Source organism: Ursus americanus, chromosome 14 (genome assembly GCF_024610735.1).
Source record: "Ursus americanus isolate L20-20 chromosome 14, mUrsAme1.1.p, whole genome shotgun sequence".
Classification (NCBI taxonomy): domain Eukaryota; kingdom Metazoa; phylum Chordata; class Mammalia; order Carnivora; family Ursidae; genus Ursus; species Ursus americanus.
In genome coordinates this window covers 49,226,531-49,244,255 of record NC_142140.1, presented here as the reverse complement: position 1 = coordinate 49,244,255, position 17,725 = coordinate 49,226,531, and the positions used below count along the sequence as shown (strand labels likewise).

General features: G+C 41.9%; 1 protein-coding gene and 1 pseudogene across 1 annotated transcript; one reads left to right on the top strand and one right to left on the bottom strand.

Moving 5' to 3' along the window:
- Positions 1-1,834: 1,834 nt before the first annotated feature.
- On the top strand, positions 1,835-7,903 carry LOC123796650 (olfactory receptor 7A17-like). The gene is made up of 2 exons (XM_087867731.1): positions 1,835-1,863; positions 6,958-7,903. The coding sequence occupies exons 1-2, from the start codon at positions 1,835-1,837 to the stop codon at positions 7,901-7,903; spliced, it is 975 nt and encodes a 324-aa protein (XP_087723857.1).
- Positions 7,904-16,393: 8,490 nt separating this feature from the next.
- Positions 16,394-17,325, bottom strand: LOC123796647 (olfactory receptor-like protein OLF4; annotated as a pseudogene).
- Between the last annotated feature and the right edge of the window lie 400 nt (positions 17,326-17,725).

Sequence of the window (17,725 nt, the reverse complement as noted above, 5' to 3'; positions counted from 1 at the left end):
CTTATGTTCCATAGATGAGAGAAATCATATGATAGTTGTCTTTCTCTGCTTGACTTATTTCACTAAGCATTATCTCCTCCAGTGCCGTCCATGTTGTAGCAAATGTTGAGAACTCGTTCTTTCTGATTGCTGAGTAATATTCCATTGTATATATGGACCACAACTTCTTAATCCAGTCATCTGTTGCAGGGCATCTCGGCTCCTTCCACGATTTAGCTATTGTGGACATTGCTGCTATGAACATTGGGGTGCATATGGCCCTTCTCTTCACTACGTCTGTATCTTTGGGGTAAACACCCAGTAGCGCAATGGCTGGATCATAGGGTAGCTCAATTTTTAACTTTTTAAGGGACCTCCACACTGTTTTCCAGAGTGGCTGTACCAACTTGCATTCCCACCAACAATGTAGGAGGGATCCCCTTTCTCCACATCCTCTCCAACAATTGTTGTCTCTTGCCTTGTCTATTTTTGCCATTCTAACTGCTGTAAGGTGGTATCTCAGTGTGGTTTTGATTTGAATTTCCTTGATGGCTAATGATTTTGAACATTTTTTCATGTGTCTGTTAGCCATTTGTATGTCTTCATTGGAAAAGTGTCTGTTCATATCTTCTGCCCATTTTTTGATTTGTTTATTTGTTTCTCGTGTATTGAGTTTGAGAAGTTCTTTGTAGATCTTGGATACCAGTCCTTTATCTGTAGTGTCATTTGCAAATATCTTCTCCCATTCCGTGGGCTGCCTCTTAGTTTTTCTGACTGTTTCCTTGGATGTGCAGAAACTTTTAATCTTGATGAAGTCCCATAAATTCATTTTATCTTTTGTTTCTCTTGCCTTTGGGGATGTATCATGAAAAAGTTTGCTTTGGCCGATGTCGTAGAGGTTGCTGCCTATGTTCTCCTCTAGAATTTTGATGGATTCCTGTCTCACATTGAGGTCTTTCATCCATTTGGAGTTTATTTTTGTGTATGGTGTGAGATAGTGGTCAAGTTTCATTCTTTTGCATGTAGCTGTCCAATTTTCCCAGCACCATTTATTGAAGAGACTGTCTTTTTCCCATCGGATGTTTTTTCCTGCTTTATCAAATATTAGTTGCCCAAAGAGCTGAGGGTCCATTTCTGGGCTCTCTATTCTGTTCCATTGGTCTATGTGTCTGTTTTTGTGCCAGTACCATGCTGTCTTTGTGATCACAGCTTTGTAGTACAGCTCGAAATCCAGCATTGTGTTGCCCCCAGCTTTGTTTTTCCTTTTCAACAGTTCCTTGGAGATTCGGGGTCTTTTCTGGTTCCATACAAATTTAAGGACTATTTGTTCCAGTTCTTTGAAAAACGTTCTCGGTGTTTTGATCGGGATAGCATTGAAAGTGTAGATTGCTCTGGGTAGCATGGACATTTTAACTATGTTAATTCTTCCGATCCATGGGCACATAATATGGGCACTGGGTGTTATACTCAGCTAATGAATCATTGAACATTATATCAAAAACTAATGATGTACTATACCTTGGCTAATCGATTCAAAATAAATAAATAAATCATTTTAAAAACCACATTAAACTCCTAATTGATTTCTCAAAAGAATTATGAATCCAAGGATTGTTGTGTCCATGGTTTTGTAGCAAAGGAATACTCTTGCTTGTTGGAGAAGGAAGAACATTTTTCTAGAGCTGTCAGGAGTTGTGCTCCCACCGTAAGTCAATATTTTGGAGATCCAAGGGATGTAGTCAACACAGGTTCCTCAGTCTTTGATCTGGAAAAAAATTTCACTCAGGTCTGTGGAAAGTTTCAATGTTAGAGCTCTAGAAATCCAGCAAGTTCAGGGAGGACTAATAAACACCGGATGCACCTGAATTCTAACCTGGTCTCTTGGTAACATAGAATCTACGGGAAAAAACTCTGTTCGGTCCAGATAAGTTCCCATGGGAAGATGTGCTCAAGGAGTAATAATGGTAAATGTGTCTGATGAGCATTAGACACATGTATCTAGGGAACAGATACAGCAAACACAGGAGCTGTAAATATCTCATCTGCTGCAGCCCCTGGGCATGTTCAACCTTGAGCTGGTGGAGACATAGTTTTTACATTTGGAATCCTAGGTCTGCAAGGGGACCTATGCTTCACTCCTTCCTGCTGTCCTGTCTGGGGACAGAGCCTCAGTCTCCATCATCAACCATCCAGGAGGGATTTCAGACCTCCACATAGAGACCTTCCTCTCACAGACCCCATCCCGGTGAGTCTCAGAGCTCAGCAGGTATTTCAGGAAAGGGTCAGAGAGAATGGAAGCTGAAAGCTTTTGCCTGAGGTCACCTGACCACCCATCCAGCCTAGCCTGGAGCCAAGTGATCACTGTGTCTGTTGGCCTGGTGAACTCATTCATTTACAGTCATTTATTTAATATGTTGAAAAAAGAAATGTCTGTGCACTTGGCAATACAAGGATTACCGTAGATCACTAAGTGTGGGAATAAAAGTCCGGTTGGATGAGACTAAAGAAGGAATGGGAGGCACTCTCTTTAGGAAAATGTGAACACTTCCAAGGAGATTTGCAGTGAAGAGGAATATGAAAATAAACTATTAGGGATGGAGGCAGGTGCGGAGCAGTGAGGGCATTTACAAAAGAGTTTTACTGGGTGCCTGGGTGACCCAGTCAGTAAGCCTCTGGCTCTTGGTTTTGGCTCAGGTCATGATCTCTGGTTCCAGGATCAAGTCCTGTGCCAGGTCTCTGCTCAGTGCGGGGGGGGGGGGGGTCTGTGTCTGTTTGAGATTCTTTTTTACTTTTCCCTCTACCCCTCTCCTTGCTCACACTCTCTTTCCCAAATAAGTGAATAAATCTTTAAAAAACTAAAACTAAAAATATTTAGGATGTGGTCTATTCAACCATATTCTGCATTCATGAGAGAGACCCTGACCAGTGGAGGGAGGTGCTACCTTGCAACCGCTGTTCTGGAGACACACATCTCACAGAATCCTCTCTCACATAGGTATTTGCTCCAGAAGTTTACTTACAGCACATTCAGGCATATGCTAAAGGGCTTTAGTCTGCACTTATTTCATTACCCAGAGGCAGGATGTATTTGGGGGTTTATTAGCCATTTACTTTCTGCATCCCAAATCGTCTGTGCAAGTTCTTTCCTTGTATACTGGGCTCTGAGCGGTCTTACTCTTGTTTTAGTTTGTGTGTTGTTCTTGCTGAATCATTTCTTCCTTGTTTTTGATTGCACTCTTTCAACCAAAGAATTACAAATATTTAAGCCAAGTTTGCTCTTTGCTGTGTAATTCTTGCGTGTATGTACAGATGTATTGGGTAGCTAGTGTGAGGGTTTATAAATGTGAAGGGTCAAATCTATCAGTCGGTCATATTTTGTCCCCCATCCATTGCTTTTTATGTGAGTCTTAATAAACTGCCTTTTGTATGCATTGCTGTCTAACTTCACATCTGTGCCTGCTGCTTACTGCTGCCTTTTGCCTTTTGTGATTAGATCTATTTTCTAAACCAGACTCCTCTTCCTCCACCCTGTGCAACACATTCTTTGGCATTCAACTTACATCTTTTTCACAAGCAGGTTTGACTCCACTTACATTTATATAGGATGACATTATAATTTTAGACACTGCTCTCTGCATATTTTTAGAATCAATAATAATTATAAATTATATTTTCCTATATATTTTCGCCCATTCCATTTTTATTTAGATGCCTGTGTTAATGTGATGAAATTATTGTTGTTTTATATATTTTCTTGCAAAAGATAGTCTTTTTATATTCAGTTTTGATGAATAAGGTTGTTTTGAATCCACTGTATTTATCCCGGTTTTCTTTTCCCCGCTATTCTTTTTATTTTATAAATTCTATCTTCTAAAAATGTGTTTCTGTCTAAATGCACACCTATATGAAACTGCGAAAGTGAATGAAGGAGGTGAGGTCCCTGCTCCCTTGGATCTTTGTTAAATGAAGAAAGCAGAGTGGGTGACATAAATGTGAATGTGACTGATGTCCTCAGTGATATTCATGTGAAGGAAGGAAAGAAATGGGTTTTTGTGGCATGTGTCAGATTTTATAGAGTATATTGTAGGGACGTCTAGACATGTGGGACAAAATCAGAAGCAGGAATAGAGTGCGCCATAGTGTTTGTAAGAAAGAGACTGAGGGTCGCCTGGGTGTGTCAGTCGGTTAAGCGCCTGGCTCTTGGTTTCATCTCAGCTCATGATCTCGGGGTTGTGACATGAGCCCTGTGCCAGGCTCTGCGCTCAGTGCAGTGTCTGCTTGAGAGTCTCTCCCCTTCTCCCTCTGCCCCTCCTCTCCATGCTCCCGTGCTCTCGCTCTCTCTCTCTGAAATACATAAATGTTCTTGTTTTTGTTTTAAAGAGATCAAAACCCAAAGCCCAGGAATTACAGAGAAAAGATGAGACAGAGGAACCTGAGAGAAGGGCCAGCCTCGTCTGTTACTGGGCCATAGGAGAACAAGGGTGGCCAAACACATAGGAATAAATACGGAATAACAACCAGACCAAGGGCCTGATGTGGGTACCGTAATGAGGCGATTGGGGAAATAAAAGTACAGTGTGCAGTCCCTGAATCTGGAGGAACCCCAGCACCCACGCTGGCTGCCCACTCCCTCTGCATCCAGGACGTTCTAACGGGCTCTTCATTCACACTGCTTTTCCCTCATCAGCAGGAAATGCCCTTCTTTTACAAATATTCTCACGGGGACGCCTGGGTGGCTCACTGGGTTAAGTGTCTGCCTTCAGCTCAGGGCATGATCCTGGGGTCCTGGGATCAAGCTCCAAGACAGGATCCAGGCTCAGCAGGGAGTCTGCTTCTGCCTCTCCCCCACTCATGCTCATGCTCTCTCTCTCTGTATCTCTCTGTCTCAAATGAATAAGTAATATCTTTTTAAATTTTTTAAAAAACTCTTTTTTATAATAATATTTTTATTATATTATGTTAGTCACCATACAGTACATCCCTGGTTTCTGATGCAAAGTTCGATGATTCATTGTTTGCGTATAACACCCAGTGCACCGTGCAATACATGCCCTCCTTACTACCCATCACTGGTCTATCCCATTCCCCCACCCCTCCCCTCTGAAGCCCTCAGTTTGTTTCCCAGAGTCCATAGTCTCTCATGCTTCATTCCCCCTTCTGATTACCCCCCCTTTCTTTATTCATTTTTTCTCATACCAATCTTCCTAGTTCTTATGTTCCATAGATGAGAGAAACCATGTGATAATTGTCTTTCTCTGCTTGACTTATTTCACTTGGCATTATCTCCTCCAGTGCCGTCCATGTTGCAGCAAATGTTGAGAACTCGTTCTTTCTGATAGCTGAGTAATATTCCATTGTATATAAAAAATAAAAAATAAAACTATTTTTTTTCTTTCTGTATTTTTATTATGTTAGTCACGGTGCAGTACCTCATTCGTTGTCAATGCAGTGTTCCATGATTCACGATTTGTGCATGACACCCTTGTCATACTTGTCCTCCTTACTACCCATCACCAGGCTAGACCATCCCCTCGCCCCCCTCCCCTCTGAAACCTTCAGTTTGTTTCCCAGAATCCAGAGTCTTTGTTTTTTTGTTTCTTTATTTTTAGCAAATAATTTTTTTAAAATCCCCCACTTTTGTTGCTCTGTGTGCATTTCCTTTAGTGAATTGTGGGTGTCTTCCCTTTACTTGTTATTCTGGTGGGGTGTTCAGTGGGTCAGATGACTTGGTAAAGCAAAATCCTCTCTACATTTTCTTTTGGATAAATTGTCTTTTGCTTCTCTATTATTCTGGGCATCAAGACACTGCAGCTGGGGTTGGAGTGTTGCCAGAACCAAGGACGTTTGCTCCTTCTCACCATCTCTGGGGGCCCCTGAGCTTATTAGATCTTTCTCCCCACTTTTCTTCCTCAAAGTTTTTGGAACTGATTTTTTTGTTTCGTTAAATACTGGACACAAAATGACCTTCTTAAAAGGGAGACCCATGATTACATGCTCACAGGAGACTTAACTCCTGGAATTTGGATGAGGTTTGACATTTTTAGGGGAAAGACAATCTGATATCGGCAGCTTGCCTTGTATACCTGTTTGCCTAATTATTGTGCCTGGAGGTGAGAACAGCCTGGTAGTGATTTTTAAACCAATAAATGAACAAAGGAAAGGCAGAATGGTGAAGGGGAGTGGGAGATACAGGCTTCCATTTAAGGAATGAATGGGTCATGGAAATAAAAGGCACAGCGTGGGGAATATACTCAGTGGTATCATCAGAGCGTTGTGTGGTGACAGATGGCAGCTCCACACGTGTGAGCACGGCGTAATGTTTAAACTGTTGTCACTGTGTTGTACACCCCAAACTAATGTAATATTGTGTGTCAACCACACTCAAGCTTTAAAAATTAATTTTGAAAAACGCAAGTCTGTTCTGAGAGCCTTTGCAGCGTTATTCTCTCTGATGGGCACACGCTTCCCTGGATAACCTTGGGTCTCCTGCTGTCTCCTCCTGAGGCCTCTGTGTAAATGTGTGTAGCCTACCCCAGCACCCCGTAAAAAATAACACCTCATCCACTCTTCCCTTTTATCCCACTTTGTATTTCTTCATAGCACCTGTCACCTTCTGATATTCTATCTGACCTTTTATTTGCTTATCTTCTCCATCACTGAATGTGCAGACACTTGTTCCCTGACACCTGTACTCTTTGCCTGGAGGTTAGCTGTTACTCAAGTTTATTCCTCAAACGTGTGACAGAATTTCTCACTTTCTCAGAAAGTATGGAATACATGAGTACTTGAGGAAAAGGCCTACTGTGGGATGCATATTTTATTCAGAGCTGGCATGGGGGTCTGGAAAGGGGACAAGTTCCATACAAAACTGGGATATTGAATTTGTGATTGCAGAAACGAAGACTGTAGAATTTCAACGATATTTGTAATATTCATTATTGAAAAAAATAGCCACGTTAGTTTTTTGCTCCCTGGTAGTCACCTGCACCACGTGGAACCAGGCAATGATACACGAATTTCCAAGTTTCTTCTTCTGGGATTTTCAGAGGACCCAGAGCTGCAGCCCCTCCTATTTGGACTTTTCCTCTCCATGTACCTGATCACTGTGTTTGGAAACCTGCTCATCATCCTGGCCGTCAGCTCAGACTCCCACCTCCACACCCCCATGTACTTCTTCCTGGCCAACCTGTCTTTTGCAGACATCTGTTTCACCTCCACCACCGTCCCCAAGATGCTGTGGAACATCCAGACTCAGAGCAAAGTCATAATCTATGCAGGATGCATCACACAGATGTACTTTTTTGTACTCTTCACTGGATTGGATGACTTTCTCCTGGCTGTGATGGCTTATGACCGGTTTGTGGCCATCTGTCACCCCCTGCACTACACAGTCATCGTGAAACCCTGGCTCTGTGCACTGCTGGTTCTGGTGGTCTGGGTGATGGGTGCCCTGAATTCCTTATTACAAAGTTTAATGGTGTGGTGGCTGTCCTTCTGCAGAGAAGTGGAAATCTCCAACTTTTTCTGTGATATGAAACAGGTGGTCCAACTTGCCTCTTCTGACACCTTTCTTAATGACATAGTGATGTATTTTTCAGCTCTGCTACTGGGTGCTGGTCCCCTCATTGGGGTCATTTACTCTTATTCTAAGATAGTTTCCTCCATACTTGGGATCTCATCAGCTCAGGGCAAGTATAAAGCATTTTCCACCTGTGCATCTCACCTCTCCGTTGTCTCCTTATTTTATTGTACAAGCCTAGGAGTGTACCTTAGCTCTGCTGGCCCCCAGAGCTCCCACACAAGTACAGTGGCCTCGGTGATGTACACGGTGGTCACCCCCATGCTGAACCCCTTCATCTACAGCCTGAGGAACACAGACATAAAGAGGGCTCTGAAAAGAACCTTTTCGGTTCCAGTGATGTGAGGGCCCATTGTCCTGGGCTGAAGAAGCGCCCATGATTGCAGGGCTCACAGCCTCAGAGCCAGGAACTGCTATTCTTTTGATCAGACTAGGGAAGTGGAATCTGCACCTCATATTTATTTCCTAGAATTTCCATTTATTTGAATTCAATTTCTCCACACTTTTAAGTAACTCACTTATTAATCTTCTGTCTGATATACAGACAGTATTCTACTTTGTCTGTTTCCATGTGTTCCAATGTTTTCCCCAAACTTGGATCACAAATGCCTGGAAATTTCTATATCTTACATGGGACATGTTGGATTTCTTAAAAATAATTTCTTTTTTTTTCTTTTTTTATATAATAATATTCTTTATTATATTATGTTAGTCACAGTACTTCTTATATTATACTTCTTATATTATTATATTATGTTAGTACACAGTAGTACAGTACTTCCCTAGTTTTTGATGTAAAGTTCCATGATTCATTACTTGTGTATAACACCCAGTGCTCCATGCAATACATGCCCTCCTTACTACCCAGCATCAGCCTATCCCAGTCCCCCACTCCCTCCCCTCTGAAGCCCTCAGTTTGTAATTTCATTTCAAATGACTTATACCATGCCAAGTAAATTGTCCCTAGATTTCCCAAAAGAAAACTCATGAGTTGTATTTTTCATATGGAAAACACTACATTGCTAAGCCCTTCATGTGACCTTATTGTAGAGGACAATACAAAACCACAGTTTTCACCTTGAATCTGTCAGTGTTTTTGTATCCCTACCTTCACTCCTCTTCCTGAAAATGTGGACTCTAACCTTGTTCTGTTTATGTCTCAGGCTCCTGGCAGGGATGCTCAGGCTAGGAAAGCCCGGGCACCCCTTGCGCCCTGTGCTTGTGGACATTCCCACAGATGCTTCCTTGACCAGAGCCTCTGCTGTGGCTGCACCAGCCCTTGGGTTCTCACTGTGACTGCAAGACAGGCCTCAGCAGCACCATCAGAGACTCTAACAAAACCAGTTTATTCCTCACAGGTCCTGGAGGACAGAGGCAGAAAGTGCAGAGAGTCAGAGATTCAGAGCAAGAGAGAGAACGCCCAGAACTGGGGCCCAGCCTTTATTGGAGTCCATGGGCAGAGTGGCTATGGGTTTCTAGGTTCACTCTTTATTGACCAGTTTAAAACATACGAGTGAAATTCTGTTAGGGAAAGAGAAAGGAGGGTCACTACTGGTTCAGTATCGAGGTCACCCAGATCTTTCTGTACAGTACTTCATGGCTGGAGACAGCCTGACTGCTGATCTGATAATAGTGTCACACACTGGACAATATGTTTATTCAGCATGGTTGTCCTTGAAATGCGTGTTTCAGAAATAAAAGCTTCATGTGAGACACTTTCTTTACAAACATGCTACTGTGCTTTATAACTAGCTCTCTTGTTTTATTCTATGATTCACCTAGGTGTCCAGAAAGCCTAGCAGTCACCAGCACATACTGGCTAGCAAACGTGCATCTCCACTGGAGTCTACAAGGAAAGACAAATTTGAATAAAGAGATTGAGCTGATATGTTCTTAGTGTCAGAGATGACCACAAATATGACGATGAATTTTCTTTGGGTAAATACTCAGTACTGTGATCCCTGGATCACAGGGTAGTTCTACTTTTAATTTTTTAAGGAACCTCCGACTGTTTTCCAAGTGGCTTCACCAGTTTTCATTCCCAGCAATAGTGCAAGAGAGTTCCCCTTTCCCCACATCCTCTCCAACATCTGTTGTTTCCTGTGTTGTTGATTTTAGCCATGCTGACAGCTGTGAGGTGGTATCTCATGATTTTGGATGGCATTTCCCAGATGATGAGTGACGCTGAGCAGCGTTTCCCGTGTCTGTTGGCCATCTGGATGTCTTCTTTGGAGAAATGTCTGTTCATGTATTCTGACAATTTTTTAATGGAATTGTTATTAATTTTTTGCTGTTAACTTGTATAAGGTCTTTATGTATTTTGGAAATTAACCCCTTATTGAATATAACATTTGAAAACATCCTCTCCCATTATGTAGGTTGTCTTTTTGATTTGTTGACTGTTTCTTTTGCTGTGCAGAAATGTTTTATTAGTTTATTTTACGCCAGTTAGAATGGCAAAAATAGACAAGGCAAGAGACAATTGTTGGAGAGGATGTGGAGAAAGGGGATCCCTCCTACATTGTTGGTGGGAATGCAAGTTGGTACAGCCACTCTGGAAAACAGTGTGGAGGTCCCTTAAAAAGTTAAAAATTGAGCTAACCTATGATCCAGCCATTGCACTACTGGGTGTTTACCCCAAAGATACAGACGTAGTGAAGAGAAGGGCCATATGCACCCCAATGTTCATAGCAGCAATGTCCACAATAGCTAAATCGTGAAAGGAGCCAAGATGCTCTTCAACAGATGACTGAATTAAGAAGTTGTGGTCCATATATACAATGGAATATTACTCAGCTATCAAAAAGAACGAGTTCTCAACATTTGCTACAACATGGACGGCATGGAGGAGATAATGCTAAGTGAAATATGTCAAGCAGAAAAAGACAACTATCATATGATTTCTCTCATCTATGGAACATAAGAACTAGGAAGATCGGTGGGGGAAGAAAGGGATAAAGAAAGGGGGGATAATCAGAAGCGGGAATGAAGCATGAGAGACTATGGACTCTGAGAAACAAACTGAGGGCCTCAGAGGGGAGGGGGGTGGGGGAATGGGATAGACTGGTGATGGGTAGTAAGGAGGGCACGTATTGCATGGTGCACTGGGTGTTATACACAACTAATGAATCATCGTGCCTTACATCGAAAACCGGGGATGTACTGTATGGTGACTAACATAATATAATAAAGAAATCGTTAAAAAATTTTTTTATTATGATGATATGTTAATCACCATACAATACATCATTAGCTTTTGATGTAGTGAAACATATTATTTTGATGTAGCCTTTTACAATATTGATAGATCTAGAGGGTATAATGCTAAGTGAAATAAGTCAGTCAGAGAAAGGCAAATAGCATAAGATTTCACTCATATGTGGAATTTAAGGAACAAAACAAATAAAGAAAAAAAGATACAGACAACAAAACAGATTCTTCAATATGGAGAACGAAGTGGTGTTTGCCAGAGGGGAGGTGGCCGGGGGATGGGTGCCTTAGGTGATGGGGATTAAGAGTACATTTATCCTGATGAGCACTGAGTAATAGAGAGAATTGCTGAATCACTATACTGTACAGCTGGAACTAATACCATGATGGAATTATACTGGAATTAAAAAAATAAACTATTTAAGAACTACAAGGGTACAACATTTCAAACCATCCATTTTATTACTATCCGAAACAGTTCTTTTTCATGTTGTGCATCTACTTACTGAAGCATAGAAGATTCATTGAGGTGAAGGATTGCTTAGTGTCTTCTGTTTTATCACCGAGTCATCTCCTGTCTCTACTTGAAAACCTCCAATGCTACCTGCTAATATGACTCTTTTATTGTTACATGAAATAACTCCCTTTTCCTAATACTTGTCAAAAATACTATGGGATGGCAAATGAGCAATATCAGCATTATCCATTTCATGCCTCCGTCCTGCTCTGAAATCTCTTCTACCTGGGCGATCAGAGGACACCATACATGAGAGCCGAATGTCCTGCTGGGCATGTGATTCAGGATCACCAGTTCCTTTACACAAACGTGCATGTGCTTCAAATTCCCAGAGTGACTGGGAAGGGAGCCCACATATAGTCACTTGTTCATAAAGTCATTGGGAAGGAACTTGAATAACCGTATGATCTTGCTTGTTCTCCTTAATGTCAGATACGCCACAAATAAAAAGCAGCACACGTTCTAATGGCCTTATGTCTGTTCACTTGGATGATTGTGTCAGTCAGCTCTTGCTGTGTAACAGGCTGTCATCGTCAAATGGGATATCATAATACCGTTACAATCATATGGAATTATATGCTGGTGAGCATTTTTTATTTAAATTCAATTAGCTAACATACAGTACAACATTGGTTTTTGATAAAATGTTCAAAGACTCATTAGTTGTGTATAAGACCAAGTGCTCACTCCGGTTGACTTATTTCCCTTAGCATTATCTCCTCCAGTCCCGTCCATGTTGCAGCAAATGTTGAGAAAGACAAGTATCATATGGTTTCACTCATTTATGGAACATAAGAAGTAGGAAGATCGGTAGGAGAAGAAAGGGAAGAAGAAACAGAAGGGGGAATGAAGCGTGAGAGACTATGGACTCTGAGAAACAAACTGAGGGCTTCAGAGGCATGGGGGGGGGAATGGGATAGGCTGGTGATGGGTAGTAAGAAGGGCACGTATTGCATGGTGCACTGGGTGTTATACACAAGTAATGAATCGTGGAACTTTACATCAAAAACTAGGCATGTACTGTATGGTGACTAAGGTAATATAATAAAAACATATTGTTATTAAAAAAAAAAAAAAGACCAAGTGCTCAACACATCACGTGAGCATTTCTGATCTCTGCCGGGCTCCTGACAGGTCTGGAGTCAGGTGTGAATCTCTACGTGGTGTGTCTAAGGCTCAACCATGATGTAGTGTGTGACTGTAGTGCTCTTCTGTCCTCAGCCATTATGGGTTCTTATTACTACCTTTCCACATGTAGGTTAATCTCGTATTCACAGAATATATTGGTTTATCATGTGAATTATTTAAATATAAATCCATTGCTCATACATCCAATTTTCACACGTGGCTTTCTTCCCCATTAAAAGTGGTACCTCTGACCCCTCTTAAGTGAGAGTCAGCTGCCTGTGCTCTAGATCCTACCTATAGCCACGCACCATTAGATCTGTTCCACTGAACTTAATCACTGGTGTATAATTACACACAACAGTCTGCATGTGTAAAGGCTACACTGTGGTGAATTAAAGAAGCAACACAAAAGTGAAGAGTACATGTTGCAAGTTTCTATTTGTACTTGATTTAAGACCGTACGTAAAGTTAACTGCTTTGTTAGGTAAATATTAAAATTTAAGCATCCTGAGCATCATTTTCTCTATTTCTGAAGGTAATGCAGGGTTCTAGCCATAATTTCATACAGACATTGCGGGGAGTGAATAAAGTGCGTTGAACTTCCTACTTTACCTAAAAGAAAACATTTGCGGGCAATGGTTGTGTCTTGTGTATGCATGTGTTTGCATACATTTTCTTTCAAATAAGCTCACTCACATGTACACACACAGACGCATTTATGATCTCATCTTTCATGTTGATAGGAATCTTGAGAAAGCGGGAGAGGATAGCACTGAAAAGAACGAGCTTTTGAATGTTCCTGAAATAAAAGGATGCAGAAATACAGACAAAGATGTAAATTACAATGGGTGACCTCATTTTTGATCACGAGCTCCTTTTACTGTGTCACTGCCTCAAGGCCTCAGAGTCAGACCACACTCACAGTTATGCCATGAGGAATTCACTGTACCAGCTGATGCGGCAGAATATATCCAAACTGATTTAATTTTTTTGCTACTTAATTGCGTTCCTTAAGTGCAAATTGCCCTTATCCAAGAGGGATCCTCATTTTCTGTAGCTCCTTTAATTCATCAAATTGTGCACTCTAAATATGCAGTCTGTTGTGTGTTATCATACTCCAATGTTTTGATTAATTGGGAAAATGTCTATGGTGCATGGCTAAGGGTAGGATCTGGGGCACAGATAACTGGCTCCACTGAAGGTTTGGGAGACAATTCTTCTAACAGGGAAAGAAAGCAAGAGTTATATAGATATAGGAATAGCACGATGAAATTCAAATAATTCACGTGATAAGTTTATTTAATTCGTAAATAGAAGAATACTTTACATGTAGAAATGTAGTAATAAGGGCCCATAAATTGGCTGAGACAGAAGAGCACTACAGCCACACACGACACCATCAATGAACCTTAGAAACACAACACAGAGATTCACACCTGACTTTAGACCCATGAGGAGCCCAGCAGAGATCAGAACTGCTTCCCAGAATACAATGCCGTTTCATTGTAAAGGTATTATTGATAAAGAGAACAAAGGGAAGATATATGTAGCTACAAGTCAATGTCTTTACAACTTGTAGCCGCTGATGAATCCCTGAGACGTGCCAGGTGTGACACTCCTCCAGAAACTCATGGCTGCCTTATGATTGATACTTCATTAGAAACTAAAATTAAGATTATCTTGACAACAGTCTGACCTCCAAGGTCCTGTAACCTCAAGGTCAGCATAGAGAAATTCCTTAGAAATTTACATTATCTCTACTCCCTGCCCCCAACACATTTAAAAGTACAGAATCAGTCACTCCTCACAATCCTGGTGCACCTCTTTCTGCCCACAGGTCCTGTCCCCGTGCTATAATAAAAGCATCTTTTTGCACCATATAAATGTCTTAAGAATTTTTTCTAGACCCTTGTGTTCGGCCACCCCACATCAGTACGCTATCCCATTTGACAAGGACTGCCTGTTACACAGCAAGAGCTGACTGACACAATCATCTGAGTGAACAGACCTGAGGCAGTTAGAACATGTGCTGTTTTTATTTGTGGCACAGGATCTGACAACTGAGGAAAGATGTCATGATCGTTCTGTTATTCACGTTTATTTCTGATGGCTTTATGAACAAGTGACTATATGTGGGCTCCCTTCCGGGTGACTGGGAGAGTTTGAAGGATGTGGGCATCTGTGCACAAGAACTGGTGACCCTGAACCGCACGACCAGCAGGACATCCAGCTCATTTGTGAAGTGTCCTCTGATCATGCAGGTGGAAGAGACTTCTGAGCAGGAAGGAGGCAGAGAATGGATGATGCTGATACTGTTCATTCATCACCCCTTAGAATTTGTGGCAAATATCAGGAAAAAGGAGCTATTTTGTGGATCCATAGAGAGTCATATTAGCAGATATCTTTGGAAATTTTCAAGTAGAAACAGGAAGATAATTCAGTAGTAAAATATTCAAGACACTAAGCAATACATCAGGTCAATGAATAAACCCCCTTAGCTGTGGATACGAATGTTCCTTGCTTCCACAAGTACACACACAGCATGAACTCTGGTGTTAAAAAAGGAAAATCAGAAAAAAGGAGTATCTTGTGTAGTAGCAAAATGAGTGTTTTGAAATTTTGCTTCATCATATTTATGGTCATCCTGACACTAAGAACATATCAGGTCGATCTGTTTATTCAAATTTGTCTTGCCATGTAGACTCCACTGGGAGAGAGATGTGTCTGCAGTGGCTATGGTGGGCACTCTGGACATGAGCTGAATCGCAGAATAAAATCAGGACCCAGTTAGGAAATACTGGAGCATATTTATGGAGTAAGCATCTGACACTAAGCTTTTTGATTGTAATGGAAGTGCCTGATATGAAGCTATTGACCCTGAGGCATGCATCTCAAAGAGCATCAAGTTGAGTAAACACATTGTCAGTTGGGACACAATGACCAGATCAAGCCTTCAGGCTGCCTCAGCCATGAAGTACCTCTTCAGACATCTCTGGGTCACTACATACTGACACGTGAGTGACCGCTTTCCCTGCAGCACCCAATTTCTACACATATAAAATTGTCCTATAAAGGGTGAACCCACAAATTCCTAAACACTCTGGCCATGGACCCTAATAAAGGCTGATCCCTCAGCAGTGCTTGCTCTCTGTCCCTCTTGATGCCTTCTCCCTTCTGAGACCTCCCCAAATGGCCTTTGGCATCCCAAGTGCCCTCCAGGACCTGTGAGGAATAAACCTGGTTTTGTTAGAGTCTCTGATGGTGCTGCTAGGGCCTGTCTTGCAGTCACAATGAGAACCCAAGGGCTGGTGCAGCCACAGCAGAGGCTCTGGTCAGGGAAGCATCTGTGGGAATGTCCACAAGCAGAGGGACACAGGGGGTGCCCGGACTTTCCTAGCCTGAGCACCCCTGTCAGGAGCCTGAGACTTAAAGGGAACAGTGTTAGAGTCCACATTCTCAGGAGGAGGAGTGAGGATAGTGATTTAAAAAGACCGACAGACTCAAGGTGAAAACTAGGGTTTTGTATTTTCATTTACATTTATGTGAAGGGCTTAGGGCCAAGTTTAGTTTCTTCCATATGAAGAATATAGGCCATGCTTAGTCTTTTTGGGGAATCTGGAGAGAATTTACATGGCACGACATAAATCATTTGAAATGAAATTATTACTAAGAAATCCAAGATGTCCCATGTAAGATACAGAAATTTCCAGGCATTTGTGATCCAAGTTTGGGGAAAACATTAGGAATGTATGAAATTGGACAAGGGGGAACCTGTTTGTATATCAGACAGAGCAGAAGCTTAATATAATGCATTACTTAACTGTATGAAGAAGTTGAATTCAAACAAATGGAAATTCCAGGGAATATATAGAATGGGCAGGTTGTACTTCCACAGCCTGATCTAAGAATAGCAGTCCCTGGCTTTCAGGCTGCAAGACCTGCAGTCATGGGCATTCCTTCAGCTCCAGGATGAATGACCTTTATATCACTGGAACCCCAATGAACCTTTTCAGAGCCCTCTTTATGTCTTTATTCCTCAGGCTGTAGACGAAGGGGTTCAGCATGGGTGTGACCACAACATACACCACCGAGGCCATTGCACTTGAGTGGGAGCTCTGGGGAGCAGCAGAGCTAAGGTACACTCCTAGGCTCGTACAATAAAATAAGGAGACAACCAAGAGGTGAGATGCACAGGTGGAAAATGCTTTATACTTCCCCTGAGCTGATGAGTTTCCATGTATCGAGGAGACTATCTTAGAGTAAGAATAAAGGATCCCAGCAAGGGGACCACCAGCCAGCAGGACAGCTACAAAATACATCACCATGTCATTAAAAAGGTGTTGGAACAGGCAAGTTGAACCACTTGATTAATTTCACAGAAAAAATGGGGTATTTCCACCTCTGTACAGAAGGACAGCCGTAACACCGTTAAGCTTTCTATCAAGGAATGCAGGGCACTGATGATCCAGGACACCAGAACCAGTAGTCCACAGAGCTGGGGGTTCATGATGACCGTGTAGTGCAGGGGGTGACAGATGGCCACAAACCGGTCATAGGCCATCACAGTCAGGAGAAAGTCATCCAATCCAGCGAAGAGTAGGAAAAAGTATATCTGTGTGATGCAGCCTGCATAGGTTATGACTTTGCTCTGAGTCTGGATGTTCCACAGCATCTTGGGGATGGTGGTGGAGGTGAAACAGATGTCTACAAAGGACAGGTTGGCGAGGAAGAAGTACATGGGGGTGTGGAGTTGGGAGTCACTGGCGACAAGCAGAATGAGGAGCACGTTTCCACACACAGTGATCAAGTACATGGAGAGGAAAAGCCCAAATACAAGGGGTTGCAATCCTGATTCCTCTGAAAATCCCAGAAGAGTAAACTCTGTAATTTGTGTCTCATTGTCTGGTTCCATGTGATGGTGGTGACTAAAAGGAGAGATAAAAATACCATCATTATTTTCAAACAAATGGGCATCTTTCATTTATTTCTTACCCTTTATTTTTTCATTTTTTAAAGTTTTTATTTAAATTCCTGTTAGTTAACCTACAGTGTAATATTCATTTCAGCTGTACAATATAGTGTTTCAAACTTTGTTACAACAGGTGGTCCTTCCTACAGTGTCCTCCTTCATCCCCATCATCTTTTCACCCATCCCTCCCACCACCTCCCCTCTGGTAACCCCCAGGGTGTTCTCTATAGTTAAGAGTCTGTTTCTTGGTTTCTCTCTCTCTCTCTCTAATTATCTCTCTTTTTTCCCTTTGCTCATTTGTTTTGTTTCTTAAATTTCACATATAAGTGAAATCATATAGTAT

Excerpts from the sequence above, each read along its gene's own strand:
- LOC123796650 (XM_087867731.1), top strand. The coding sequence starts at position 1,835 with ATGCACCTGAATTCTAACCTGGTCTCTTG. Across the intron at positions 1,864-6,957 it reads AATTCTAACCTGGTCTCTTG|TCACCTGCACCACGTGGAAC; the intron begins GTAACATAGAAT and ends GCTCCCTGGTAG.